The 15,429-nt window shown below is 42.2% G+C and overlaps 1 protein-coding gene across 6 annotated transcripts in view; it reads right to left on the minus strand.

Annotated features, from left to right (window-relative positions):
• The window catches only part of AMZ2 (archaelysin family metallopeptidase 2), a 670,313-nt gene that overhangs the window by 470,111 nt on the left and 184,773 nt on the right, over positions 1-15,429 (minus strand). For all 6 annotated transcript variants that reach the window (XM_078654298.1, XM_078654302.1, XM_078654303.1 and 3 more), the window contains one exon: positions 14,817-14,990. In XM_078654298.1, the coding sequence (XP_078510424.1) occupies positions 14,817-14,990 (174 nt within the window). The remainder of the gene's footprint in view (positions 1-14,816; positions 14,991-15,429) is intronic.

Here is a 15,429-nt window from a genome sequence, read left to right on the forward strand (position 1 = left end):
CATTCCAATGGTGCCATGTGTCTCCTTTGGCAGGGCATCAGGGTGCGCTCAAGACCATACATTTGGCACAAAGACACTTCTGGTGGAAAACGCTGAACAAAGACATCATCTCTTGGGTAGCGCAATGCGATGTTTGTGCCCAATCTAAGAACGATAGTGGCAGGAAAAAAGGGAAGTTGATGACAATGCCAACTGCTCGTAAACCGTGGCAAAACATCAGCTTAGACTTTGTTACCGGGCTACCACCTGATCAAGGCAAGACCGCTATCCTAGTGGTGGTTGATAGCCTAACCAAATTAGGGCACTTCATACCTTGTATCAACCTTCCTACAGCAGGACAACCTGCGCAACTGCTTCTCTCAGAGGTCACTCGGCTGCATGGAGTGCCTGAAGTGATCGTTTCAGATAGAGGCCCCCAGTTCATTGCTAGATTCTGGAAACACTGGTGTCAGGCCTTGCAGATAAAATCCTCTCTGTCCACAAGCTTCTATCCGCAGACGGATGGCCAAACCGAAAGGCTAAACCAGACTCTAAAAAAGTACCTCCGTTGCTATGCTGCCTTAGCTCAGGACTCCTGGGTATCCTTGTTGTGGATCGCAGAACTGGCCTATAACAACGCCTGGCATTGTTCTGTGGGAGTGTCCCCTTTTTATGCAACATACGGGATTGACGCTAGTATTCTTCCTGTGTGTATCCCTGAAAGCGTATCTGAACAACCTACAGTATACAGCAGAATGAAGAAGCTGCACGCCGTGATGCGCCAACTTACCAAACATCTGGTCAAGGCCAAGGGTGAGTACAAATGATGGGCGGATGCGCATCGTCGTGAAGGCCCGGATTATCAGGTGGGGGACAAGGTGTGGCTTTCGACAAAGAATATTCGGTTCAAACTGCGTAGTGTCTTTCATCCCCGTTTTATTGGGCCTTATGTCTTTGGAGGAAGGTGAACCCTGTGGCTTTCAAACGGAAGTTGCCTGCATCAATGAGGATTCACCCAGTTTTTCATTGTAGCCTTTTGAAACCTGCTTTGTCTTCCGCGCGGAGGGCTCCTCCTCCGGTGCTCGTTGATGGTGGTTATGAATATGTCGTGAGATGTATTCGGGATTCTAAATGGAAGCGTGGTGCTCTGTGGTACCTGGTCGCTTGGAGAGGTTATTCAGCTGAGGATGACTCCTGGGAGCCGTGTGGCAATGTCCATGCGCCTGCTGCTGTTCGGCGATTCCATGCGAGGTTCCCTGCCAAGCCTGGCCCTAGGAGGCGCTGAGAAGGGGGGCCTACTGTCAGGATTCGCGAGCATGAGCGCCTACCTGGCGTGTTAAAACTACAACTCCCATGATCCTCTGTAATATGTGAGGTACTTAACGGTGAAACCCGCTGAGGCGGATGCGCGTAATTCTGTTTTCCTGTTTCGAAGTCCTGGCGTCCTGTTGACATGTTTCCGCTGTAGGTTTCCTCTGATCCTAACGTGGTTGCCGTGAGGTGGATCCTTGTGTTCCTGTTGTCCTCTCAGTGGTGAGTCCTTGTTGCGCGGCTGGGCTACCTGAATGAGCGGAACGCGGTGTGTCGGCCGACCACGCATTACCGTTTTTGATACCTGCCTGGTTCCAGCTTATCTTGCGGAGCATGGTAGTGCCTGCTACATGCTGCTGTAGAATCATCCCGATTTCCCTGTACTGTCAGCGGAGCACAGTGTGTCTGGAGGCCACGCGCTACCGTTGTTGGTGGTTTTTCTTTGTATATACAATACTGCGAAGCGAGGTGTGTCTGGAGGCCACTCGTTGCCGTGTTTCCTGCAACTATCATGATGTACTACGACCAATGTTATTAAACAGCGGAGTTCAGTAGTGATTCAACTACGGACTACCGTATGTACTAATTCTTTGATAAAGAGAACTGTGATATTTACATTGACTCCCAAGAGTATGCTGCCCAATACTCTTGAGGCTTGAAAGACACTGGGGTAAACAGAGGATCTAAGGATAGAAGGATTTGTTCTCATTTATTGCTTTATTTTGACCTTTGAACTGGAAAAACCATAGGAATCCCCAGTACTCATGATTCCTGGTTGAACTGATGCTCGTGTATCCTATGATGGGTTCTGTTGTTTGCAACGGTGTATGTTTACTCTGAAGTTGAAGAGTACTCATTGTTCCCTTCAGGTATGACTCATCTTAGTGAGACTATATGAGAGTAGCATTACAGTTAGAAGTGGTGTATAACTGTGTTTTTCTGCTTATGTCATTTCAGAGCCTTTTATCCCTGCAGTTCCTACTCCTTCCCTTTTTTCCCTCGCCTAATGGTTCGAACTCCCTGTTATTGTATTCAGGGAGTTGGTAACATTGAGAGGTGGATACCTATAAGCAACGACCGGATCCTGTGGAGCATAACCCTGACACATTGTATGCACTGTGAGACTTTTTCCCTCTCTTGCGTCCTTCCCTTCTGCCACACTATGTACATTGCACTGTCCTGTACACCTGAGCCATAGATCTCTTTTTTCAATAAAGAATTACAACACAAAAAAAATGTAATAGTGATCCGAAGCAAAGGCTAAGAGATCCTCAGCATAAAGTACATTTGTCACATCTGTCACAGGGTCAAGACTGATTTGCATATGGCTGGGTCCAAACTGAGGTGGCAGGGTGGGTGAAAACATAGGATTGGAATGCGATCCAAAGCAATTGCAAGTGGCTAAGATTAATTCAACCATTCCATCCATCACCTCATTGTTTTTACAGAAACAAACAGACGGCCTAATATCAGAGTTTATGTTCTAGATCCTTACAAACATTTTACAGGGGGTGGAGTACGTCCCTCTACACTCACTGACTGAGCCAGATTCCCTATCGATTCTCTCAAGATTGGGGCCACATCACATATGATTCTTCTTCACTTCAATGAACAGGACTTACCTTCTGTTGGTGTAACCTAAGGGCACGTTATGAACTTAAGGGCCCGTTATGAAATAAAGAACTTATCTCCTACCTTATTGGCTCCAGGCTCTTGTAGGAAGATTCTGCACTGTGACAACATTTTGATGAAAAGTTAAGGGCCTGCATGAAAATGCAGCAAGATTCTGGTGGCAGTTGGGAGCCATTAAGGACAGACAAAGAGGTCTGTCCTGAGAAGGATGATGAACCTGTGAACCTGGAGTTATGTGTGTTGGTATTAGGTTACTAGATTAGTATACAGGCTGCATACTCAGGGTTGTTCTATGCCATGTATTACTATGTCAACATAGAATTCTTGTATGGGGATATTCCTGTGTGACAGTTGGAAAGGAGCGTTGGTTGGGTGTGGAGCCTTCCCTGTACAGTTGCACCAGTATTCTTCAATAAAGCTAGTTCTACTTCTTTGGGTCCTAGAGATTATTCTCCAAAGAACTAGTGATAAGCTGAACTGACAAGAGAATGCAGCAAGTTCTGTAAACAAGTTATTGAAGCATGTTCGGGTTTCCCACTGTTCTGTGTAATTGACTACCTTCAAAGTTGGGGAGATGCCTTTGAACTAAATAATAATGAACTTACGGTGAGTGAATTTACTCTAGGGCGACCTGTACATTATTGGCGAAGCATAAGCACACAACCCCAGTGCTGCACGTGAACACATAGTGTGACCCTAATGTTGTGTGCACAGGTGTCACGTTTTGACGTCATCTCAGACACAAAATGGTCGTCATTTTGAATCAGGCTCTGTTTTTGCCCGTACTGTCAAGTAGACACGAAGCGTACCGCCAGTTTACACAGTTGTTGCGGATGCTCCAATTGGCACTTCAGCTATTCTGTTCCTCGTGGTGCAACATTGTATTTGCGTCAAACTACCCGCTAGCATTCATGAACTAAAAGTGTGGCACCTCATGCTGAACTATAGTAAGTGCACTTTACATTTTAAGCTATTCTGACTGATTATTACTTGCTATTTTCTTGTCCAAGATTATTGGATTCACATAGTTATAATGCCTACTTTAAAATCATGGAATTTCACAACACCACAGCCTTTAATTCCACCTTCTGGGGACTCCTCTATTAAGTGGGAAGAGTGGAGTGAATATTTTTAAATTTCATATCCACATTTGAGGTGGACGAAACGTTTACCCCCTGGAAAGAGGAACAAAGTACTGTTACATTGTCTTGGGCCAGATGGTTTAAAAATCTTCAGTCTATCGAGAAAAAAACGAGATTTCAAGGGCAAGATGTTTTAACTAAAGCCTTTTTAGGATTTAGATACATATTTCAAGCCTGGATACACATATTTTCACAGGAAATAAGTCAAAGATGAGACAATTGAAGACTTTATTTCCGCTCTGAAAAACCTAGCGTTAACTTGGTGCTTGGGATTCTGCATGATGAACTTATTTATGACCAAATGGTTATGCTCACATCCAACCCCAATACATACGAACGTCTACGGGCAAAGGGAGAGTCACCAATGCAAGAGAGGATAGATATAGTTATAAGAGCGGAATTAACCAGAAGATTTGCGATGGTGGTGCTATTGGAGGAAAAAGAGAAGATTGAGCAGAAGACTTAAACTAATGCTAAAACAAAGGCAGGATCTGCTAAGAACTAAAAACAGAAGGAAGAAGGAGGAGAAGATTATTGTCACAAAGGATGCAAGTGGAAAAGGTTTGGGGGCAGTGTTGACACAAATTAACTCTGATGGTAGAGAAAATGGAATTGCTCTTGCCTCCTGTTTGTTTTCTCTGACTAAGGTGAAATTTTCTGTCATAGAACAGGAAGCACTTGCATGTGTATGGTGTGTGAAACAATTTAAACAGTGCATATGGGGTACATGTGTACCTCCTACCAGAGTACTGATCACAAAAGGTTTTTATAACGCTTCCCCTTGGTTGGCAGACCTGTCATTGCGGTTCTTAGGATCCAATTATATGAAGTTCAGTACGTACCAGGAGTTAAAAACAGAATTGCACATTTTTTGAGTCGCCTTCCATTACCATTAAAGGATGCTACCAGGAGACAGTTTGAAGAGTGCTGAGTTGCAGAAGTGTGTGAGGATGAGAATGGCATTTTACAAGAAGAATGGATGAGTGAGCAGGAGAAGGATACGGTTTTAAAAGAAGTTTTGTTGACGGCTGGCCAGAGAAAAAACAGTTAAGCTAGGATGTAAAAGTCTTGTAAGAGATGCAGAAAGCACTTTACATCTTTGAAGAGAAAATCAAATGAATGGTAAACTGTTACTCCATCTGAATCTCAAGGAGCTTTTGAAAAATTGCCATGAGGGACACTTAAAGACTGTAAAAACCAAATTTAGGGTAAAACATTTGTATTGGTAGTCTGGTATGGATATAAATATTAAAATACGTGTAAGGGACTGCTTGTTGAGCAACGATGCAGACAAAGCTCCAGTTACCTTGAAATCCTCTTTATGTCCAGTGAGCGCGCCTAGCATGCCATGGGAGAAGGTTGAAACAGATATCATGGGACCCGTAAAGGACAATAACAAACAGACATTTCTCATTGTTACGATAGATTATTTATTTCTCAAAGTGGCCTGAGATTAAAATTGTTTCAAAAGTAGATTCCGAAGCAATTGTGACATTTCTGGATAGAGTATTTGGGAAAGAAAGGTTAACTAAAATCATTCTGAGTGACAATGTGCCTCAATTTATGTCTAATGTCTTTACGTCTTTTGTAAAGAGGAGTGGGATCACTAATAGAACTACATCTATATACCACCTTGTGGTTAATGGTGTTGTGGCGCGCTTTAACCATGTGATTAATGGTACCATGTAGCTTGCTATGAATGTGAATGTGAGTTGGAGAAGAAAGGTTATGTGTATGGTGTGGGCACACAGGGTAAGCCCTTGTACAATCACAGGACATAGTCCTTTTGAACTCAGGAGAGGTAGGGTGGCAGCTACCGAATACATGATTTAGGCTGGACGCCAGAGTGCAGGAGAATACAATTGTCACCTGAGTTGGTTACGGAAAAAATAGTGAATGCTCAAAATGTGTACAAGGTGTATTTGATAATAAATACAGGTGCAAACAAAATGCCATAAAAGTTGGTGATTATGTGAATGTGAAGAGACCGGGGTTGGTTGTGAAAGGAGAAAGTCAATTTTCAAAGCTCCAATGGGTGGATAAGATTATTTAGCAACTCAATTCTTCTGAATGATAATAAAATATGGCATTTGAGTCGAATTTCTGTGTGTAAGAATGGTGTGGTTAAGGGAAAAATTACTGGAAGTCCAAGTAGCGATTGGCTATCACAGGATGATACTAATGTTGAGGAAAACAATCCTGGGTTTGTAAGAGAAAAGGAGAATGTGACATTGCACTCACCTCGGCTTCCATCTGTCTTGGTGCAGTCTGACACTGAGGTAGATTATCAATACAATACAATGATCATGCTGAGAGTGGGATGCAGAGGGAAAGCAGCAGATGGTTTGGTAGATGCCTAAACAAACCGTTCAGATTCAAAGATTACTTGAGTCGAGGCCTCTTACATTAATGTTATATATATTTCAACATCATTCACCACAATGCTATTTAGTGTATAGGGTTTATAAATGTTCACTTTTCCTTTTTCCCCATTTCTTATTGCATATAGAGGAGTTGACCTAACGGCTAGGGCGCTCGACCTCGGACCTGAGGGTCTGGGTTCGAGTCTCGGTAAATCACTTAGGGCCATATGTATCAAGCTAATTAGCATTCGCAAAGGCCGAAATTCTGCGAATTTCGGCCTTTGCGAATGCTAATTTGACAAATGGTATGTATCAAACATGTTTGATGCAAAATAAGGAATAGCAAAATTTGCAATTCCTTATTTTGCGATTGCACTTAAGGAATTGCAAATTTTGCGATTCCTTAAATGCAATGTATCAAACAAAAAATATTCAAAAAATGCCATTAAGGATTCGCAAATTACCACCAACTTCTAGTTGGTGGTAATTTGCGAATTCTTTTCAAAAAGCTTTTTTCCAAAAAACAAAAGGTGCCATATGACGCCCATACATGCCCTTAGGGCATTTATGTGCGCCATATGCACCCAAATGTCTTTTTCAGGGGTGCAGCAGGGTGTTCTGGAGACACCCCTGCACCCTTGAAGAAATTCCTAATTTGCGATTAGCTAATTGCTAATCGCAAATTGCACCTTCATTCCTATGGGCCTCCTGGCCCATAGAAATGAATGGGTAATTTGCGATTAGCAATTTGCTAATCGCAAATTAGGAATGGTAAAGAATCGCTATTTAATAGCGATTTTGTACATATATACCGTTTTGCGAATTCCAAATAGCGATTCCTTAAAATTCGCTATTTGGAATTCGCAAATCGGTAGTATGATACATATGGCCCTTAATCTCCCCGTGTCTAAAATGAATGTGTGTCCGTCCTCATGTAACGTAACTGGTGCTATGTAAAGCGCTCTGATACCTGATTCGGTTCGGGTCTAGTTCGCGCTATATAAAACTCTGCAAAACAAATATAGGTTTATTTAGACACATACGTATGGATTGTAATTGTTATTCTGCAGAACTTCTAACATGTAATTTATGTTTGTTATCAGTATTTATTTATAAATGAGTGGGATGTGTTGTGTGTTCTTATTAGGTGCATATATAGGCTTCACAGTGAGGGTTGTTCCATGTCTTATATTATGATACAAAATCCTTGTGTGGTGATATTCCTATGTGGCAGTTGGAAAGGAGCTTTGGTTGGGTGAGGAGCCTTCTCTGTATAGCTGTGCAAATTTTCTTCAATACACCTTATTCTACCACTATGCATTTTTAAGATCCAAAAGGCAAGTGTTGTGAACTCAAGTCACAGGGCAGGAGGATCCACGTGAGCAGGGTGGGCAGGTTCTGGCAAAGAAAAAGAGCTACCTTGGGGGGTAATCCACGTTTACTATGAATCTTTTTTTCCGCGGACTTTGACTCCGCCTACCATTACTCCGCGAGGTCATTGTACCCGCATACCATCATTCCGCATTTTTTCACAACGCGTGTGCATTTACCACGCACGCCTTTACAACGAATTACGTTGTAAAGGCATGTATGGTAAATGCACACGCGTTGTGAAAAAAACCCAGACTTCATGAAGAAGGAACCAGGAGGAGAGAGGAACCACGATGAGATAGAGGTAAGAGGGTTTGGGTTAATTTTTTTAGGGGTGAGGGTCATGCTAGGGTAGTGATTGTGTAGTGTAGGGTAGTGTTTGTGTAGTGTAGTGTAGTGTTGTGGTGGTTGTGTAGTGTAGGGTCGTGCTGGGGGTAGCGTTATAGGGTTTAGGGTAGTGTGGTGATTGTGTAGTGTAGGGTAGTGTTTTAAGGTTTAAGGTAGTGTCGGGGGTCGTTCAGGGTAGTGTTTTAGGGTTAAGGGAATTGTTGTAGCGATTGTGTAGAGTAGGGTTTAGGGTAGTGTTGTGGTGATTGTGTAGTGTAGGGTTTAGGGTAGTGTTGTAGTGTATGTGTAGTGTAGGGTAGTGTTTTAGGGTTTAAGGTAATGTCGGGGGGTCGTGCAGGGTAGTGTTTTAGGGTTAAGGGAATTGTAGTGATTGTGTAGTGTAGGGTTGTGTTGGGGATAGTGTGTAAGGGTTTTGGGTAGTGTTGTGGTGTTTGTGTAGTGTAGGGTCATGTTGGGGTAGTATTTTAGGGTTTATGGTAGTTGTCGTGTTTGTGTAGTGTAGGGTCATGCTGGCGTAGTGTTTTAGGGTTTAGGGTAGTGTTGTGGTGTTTGTGTAGTGTGGGTCATGCTGGGGGTAGTGTTTTGGGGTTTAGGGTAGTGTTGTAGTGTTTGTGTAGTGTAGGGTAGTGTTTTAGGGTTTAGGGTAGTGTTTGTATAGTGTAGGATAGTGATGTGGTGTTTGTGTAGTGTAGGGTCGTGCCGGGGTAGTGTATTAAGGTAGTGTTGTAGTGTTTGTGTAGGGAAGAAAAGTGGTTTATGGTAGTGTTGGGGGGTCGTGCTGGGTAGTGTAAATGTAGGGAAAGGACTGGGTGTCAAGGGTGGGTTGTGCAGGGGTACTACATTAGGGTGTAGGGTAGGGTAGTGTACTCTCACTTACCTTTAGAACTTTTACAATGAGTATACCTTTAACATGCATGCCTTTGTGTTGTAATGGCATGCGTGGTAAAGGCATAGTCATTGTAAAAGTTTGCGTTGTGATAATTTGCGGGGTGATTGTACTTGCGGTATAATAATTGCGGAGTGATGGTATGCGGGGTAATTGTTTGCTGGAAAAAGTCACATATTCACCTTGGGGAATTGTAAACTGAGGGGAAATGTCTCTGTGTATGGTTCTGAGCGTAAGTGCAATGCTAATTAGACAATGTCAACACAGTTATGTTGAGACAGTAGGACATTTCCTTACAGTAAGCATAACTCTAAAACGACCAATGGAGCAGCAAGCAGTAATACATTCAACGGTGAAGGTGAAACAAAGTGAAGCACTGGAGAGTGCACAATAGGATCACTGAATTACGTTGACTGTGGCTCAGACTAGTCCATGCCTCTGGTGGGTCCAGTGTGCAGTCCGCATATTTTATGGCACCCAGCCTGGAGCGACGAGAAGAGATGACATGAGCCCTGCTAGCACCGTGGTCAAGGCAATGGACAGATGTCTTGTGACAATATGCAGCACCATGTAAATGGGGACTTTTCTCTCTGGTGGGAGCCTGATGGTGCTGAAAGAAGAAGTTCTGGTGTTCAGGGGGCACAACAGCACCGTTTGCTCATCACAGGGCATCACCAAAATCTTGGATTTCAAATCAGGGTGTCAGAGGAGAGGAACTGGCTATTTAGACTTTGACCTCGTGAAGGAGGGTGGTAAGATGATTTTTGATTGGAACACGTCTGGAGACACTAAAGAAAGGCTACCCAATGACCCTGGATAATTTAGAAGAAGTAAAACGATCATCAAGGAGACTGGCGATGGAAAAGATACTGTGTTGTTTGAGAGTATAATGTGTTCTGAAGTCATCGGAAGTCAAAATAACCACTGTCTGGCATTTGTCCAATTGCAATGTTAAAATAGGATATTCAGCTAATTCATCAGTGGGGTTACATGGCGTTCATGGAGTTCATAATAGTCTATGTGCCTTGGTTAAGAAATGTGCCATGTTTCCCACTAACTGTGAGGTTCATTTGGTTGGGGGAATGTTTGGTTGGTGATTCCTGCATATCGACATGTGCCATATACACCCTAATGGTAACGCATATGTTGGGTTAGTAATTTTCCAAGTAAGTGGACTTCTGTAGCTTGGGCATTGCAGTTTATATTATGATCATGGTGTGTACAATGCTTAGTGTTGCAAGACAAGTGAACATTTTTTATATAAGGCACCTGTAGGTTGTTGTGGGGGTAATATATGGGCATTAACGTTGAAGTCCATGTGAAGTCTAGCAAGCCGTTTGGGGAAAAGAGCGTAATACCCCTCTGCATGTTGCTGTGCAGATATGTGAAGCTTCTGCATGTTCAAGTGCGGTCGATGTAGAGAAAAGCAGTATCCCATTATGAGAGACACTGGTGTAGTACACTTGTGTATGCGTTAGTGTAAAGGGGGAAAGAGCTGTACCCAGTCTCTAGACATTTTATGGGGAGTATCCCATGGTATGTAAAGTTGGGGAACTGTAGTACCCTGTTGAGATGAGTTGCATGGGGAGCACTTCATGGGTGTGGTGTGGGAGAAGAGAAATATCATGTTGCGAGAGGCTGCACGGAGAAGTAACTAATTGAGTGAAAATGTGGGAAAGTGCTGTAACCCGTGGAATTGTGGGTGATAGCCACAAGTTTCAAATGAAAGTGCTCTGGGACTAGTCAACTTTCTGCACAAATGGGAAGATTAGTCACAAGTATGGTACAGCAGGCCAAGTATGTTTGTGATTGTCTTGTGGTGCATTTTATTCAGTTTGTATATAAATGAGTTTCTTAATGTGTTTGAATGGTAGTGTTGCATGTAGCTTTAATGTGTTGTAGGTGAGTACTTTTATACCTGCTGATGTGGTCTGGTGTCAATGGTTGTATTACGGGACTTCTCTACTTTTGACTGTTGTATGTCATTTTAAGTATGCAACTACTGGAGGATGTCATCATTATGTGCGAAGGGTTGTCACAACTTCTTGTGGTGGAGTTTCCAGAGGGTGTGGTAGTGGGTGCAGATTAAGTGCTTTCTTTGGTCAGGGAATGGGTCATTTTGGTTTGGCCAGCTAGTGTGACTGGGTCTGGGGTGTGTTGAAGTTCTGGGCTGCTGTTTTGTGTAAGTGTTACAATGTATTGTCCTGGTGGAAATATGTGTGTGGTATGTGGAAGATGAAGAATATTGTGCTGTGAAGTTTAGTAAAGGGATTTGGCTGTCTGGGGACATGATGTATGAGTGCAGTTGTGATGACAAGGGTTGTGTTGAAGTCTAGCAGAGGGAATTTTGAACTGAGGTTCACTTTTTGTTTTGTGCCTTGAATGCATTCATTTAGAGGTGATGGGGAAACCCTTGGTCGAAAGAAGGGTCCATGCTTTGGCTCTTGTGTGACTGGATGCCCAAGACTACATATCCTCCATGCATACTTTTTCTATGGTATCATTGTGAGTGTGCAGGCATGTGTAGAGAGGTTGCCAGAATTGCACATCTTGGTTCTGGACCGTTGTGCAAAGGTAGTTCCAACCTATTTGTTGAGTCGTTTCCGCGTTAGATATGAGGTGTGGAGAGCCTAATGTATTACCTGTTTCTCAGACTATTATTTGCTATCTATGTGTGACTATGTGGCTATTGGGGAGTTTAACAGGTTGTGTGTTGGGTAAGTGTTGGAGATACTGTGATTCTGAATGACTGTCCATGTACTTTATAGTCCATGGAATGGCTGTTCATTTTATTTCCGTTTGTGAGAATGGGGGGTGTGTAGCGTCTTGTGTATCACCATTTCCTGTATGTCTAAGATGGTTTCTGGAATGTTGAAAATGAATGATGTAACTAAATGTTGATGTGTGGTCTGAAGTGGAAGCTATCAAATAGGGACAGCTGGATGAAGCCCTAACTGGGCCTACTGGCTGTTGATGTAAACTAAGGGCCTAACATTAAATAAAGGTCCTACCTGAGTGGCTCTAGGCTCTTGTATGAGGATTCTGCCCTCTAACTAGAACAGTTATGTTTCATCTGGTTTCCAGTTTGATGGGATGTTTCAAATGTTGCACCGCTGTGTGGTGCATGCCCTGGAAGGAAGCATGAATAAAGGGGTTTATGTTGATTTAAATTTATGGTGCACACATCCATGCTCGTAAGGGACTTAGGTCTTCAGAGTCTAACATACAGGCAATTTTAAGCAGACTCCTCACCCTGGTGGGCATGCTGATACTCATTGTTCCTCTCTATTCTCTTTCATGACTAGTCTCCAGGTCTTTCACAACATCAACATCACAGGCAATATGATCCTGTCCTTTATCGACCACCATGAGATCGGGTTTGCGGTCTTGCTGGAAACTCATCTTGTACTAAGAGAATGTACTAAGCTCAGAAAATGTTGGGAAGTTCTGGTTTACCACTGCTTATTTATATCTGTGGTCTCCATCTTACTCCAAAAGTGTAAAACTCTTTTTGTAATTTTATCTCTACACAGTTACCATCTGTGCAGAGGAGTCAAACTAGTGGTATGCTCTATTCTCCCTCCAGATCGGCCTTTTGAATTTTTACTCCCCAACTTTCAAAGCATGACATTTTCTGAGCATGTTTATCTAAATGTTTATGCTATCTAGTTTACCACTGGTTTGTAGAGGGGATCACAACTGTCATGAACCGAATACTTGATAGATCATTCTGAGCACCCCCTTCTTTTTCCAGGGTATCAAAATGTAACCAGCAGCCACTATTACATCTCAATTGAAGGATGGGCTCTCTATCCCAGCACTAATACTTGACAGATTATCCCAAGCATCCCTTTCTCTGTAAAATATATCAAAATATATCCAGAAGACACTGTCAGATTACACATCAATCAAAAGTGGGACTCTCACTCCCATCAGTCATCACTATTTGCATCACTCAACTGTTCATAACAGCCACCCCTGTACTAACTATTTTGCAGCCCCACGTGTGTGTATATATACATATATACACACACACATACATGTATATATATATATATATATTTATATATGTATATATGTACAAAAAAGAAGAGAACTCTGGGTAGATCTCAAGTTTAGGTGGAAAGCACTCTCAACACCAGCGACACACTAAATTTGCTCAACTCAAATGTCTGCTTTTCTATCAAAGTCTTAAAGCATAGGATTAGCACAGTGCTATCCTTGCCGAGCTGTAAAATGGCCAAAGCCTTTTACCATTCCAGGCACAGTATTACAGCTTTGGATTAGAAAAATACCATCCAAATCAACCTGAAATGAATAAAAGCAACCCTTGACACGTGTTTCGCTCTCATTAGAGCTCTTCAGAGAGGTATAGCTTTGTCCAGACACAAGGGCGCACCCAGTATAAGTAAAAACAAAACTCTCTTAGGCATAGAGTGATGAATAAATTAGGCAAAAAAGAAGCAGAGAACTCTGGGTAGTTCTCAAGTTTAGGTGGAAAGCAGCTCTAATATAAAGCACTCTCTACACCAGTGACACTCTAAATGTGCTCACCTCAAATGTCTGCTTTTCTATCAAAGTCGTTAAGGGTAGGATTCGCACAGTGCCATCCACACCGAGATAGAGAGGGACAAAGTATTTTACCATTTCCACAGCAAAGTCTTTAAGCATAGGATTAGCACAGTGCTAGCCTTGCCTGAGCTGTAAAATGGCCAAAGCCTTTTACCATTCTAAGCACAGTATTACAGCTTTGGATTAGTAAAATACCATCCAAGCCAACCTGAAAGGAATAAAAGCAACCCCTTACACGTGTTTTGCTCTCATTAAAGCTCTTTGGAGAGGTATAGCTTTGTCCAGACACAAGGGAGCACCCACGCTTAAAGACTTTGATAGAAAAGCAGACATTTGAGGTGAGCAAATTTAGAATGTCTGGTGCTGAGAGTGCTTTATATTAGAGCTGCTTTCCACCTAAACTTGAGAACTACCCAGAGTTCTCTGCTTCTTTTTTGCATAATGTATGCGTCACTCTATGAGAGAGAGACAGAGAGAGACAGAGAGAGAGACAGACAGACACAGGTTAGTTGATCTGTGGTCAAAGGTTGATGAGCACTCAGTGATTTTCTGCATATAACTTTTAACCCTCTCAATATCAATTTGGTTACCTGAGTTGTTACATCTTCTGGTGAAAAATAAATATCTATACAAACATATACTGTTTGCACTATTTGTGGTAAAACATATTTTAGTCATTCACTGGCTGCCCCCAGTAGTGAACTAGATGTGTTGGCTTAATGGGTGCCCATCTCTGTCTATTCGAGCCTCTCTTTTACCTCTTTGCTCCTGAGACAAAAACGTGTTCATTAGCTTGCTCAGCTGAAAGTTTTTACATTCTTGTAACAACTGAAGGTTGTTTCTTCCTGTTTCAAGATCTTAGACTCTGGCACCTGTGTACTACCTTTATTTTTCAATATATTGTGATTCCCATTGAAAGCCTATAGGTAAAATCCGATATTTTTGTGTCTTGCGTTTGCTCAGAGTGTTTGGTTATTTTGGAGTTGCTCAGGCCCTCCTGGTTGCTCAACTCAGTGACTCACGTAGAATATATTCTACTTTTGTTAATAAACCTTTCAGAATTCGACTGCCATGTGCACAGATGTTTTTTGTTTAACAAACGCATAACACTTTGTGAAAATCAAAAATACTCCTTTCTCTTTTACTCAACCAACACAACAGTTCACCCTAATAAAAAATAAAATTTAATTCAAGTTTCGCCTCCACAAATACCTGCATGAATCTGTAGATTCTGAGTGTGCTCGTTGACTCGGAACACACATTCTGCATCCTTTACAGACACGGGTTCCAGGATCCTTACTCTCAGTCCGTAATAAAATGACTCGCAGTAATCCTTCAACCACCCAATGAATTCTTCTGTTGAAACTTTGGAGTCCCCAAAGGAACCTATATATGCAAGGAAATAAAAAGATACATGTATCTTTCAGGCTGTTGTAATGTCAAATATTAGTCTACAACCCTCACTATGTGTAAAGAAATCTAATAAAAACCCAGCTCAAAGTCCTGTAGTGCAAAACATGGGATGGGCTTATGTTGAAAACCCCTCCTACGTTAGCATTTCCATCTGAGAGTGCAACATTTTTTGTTTGGGCTACATTATCTTGATTTATTATAATAAGGGGCAAGTTTCAATAGGATACACATTTCATGGATTACCAGGCTATTGATGTAAGGTACTCGCCACCGATAAATACTTGTAAAGTGGATGGCTTTATTGTCTCCCCTTTGTAGGTAGAAACCTATGTTTTCATAGACTCTAGGGTTTAAGTAATGTACCGTTCTTTAAAGTTCCTCAGCCATCCGCATGAGCTACTACTCACCGTAT

The sequence above is a fragment of the Lissotriton helveticus genome, chromosome 7 (assembly GCF_964261635.1).
Source record: "Lissotriton helveticus chromosome 7, aLisHel1.1, whole genome shotgun sequence".
Lineage (NCBI taxonomy): Eukaryota > Metazoa > Chordata > Amphibia > Caudata > Salamandridae > Lissotriton > Lissotriton helveticus.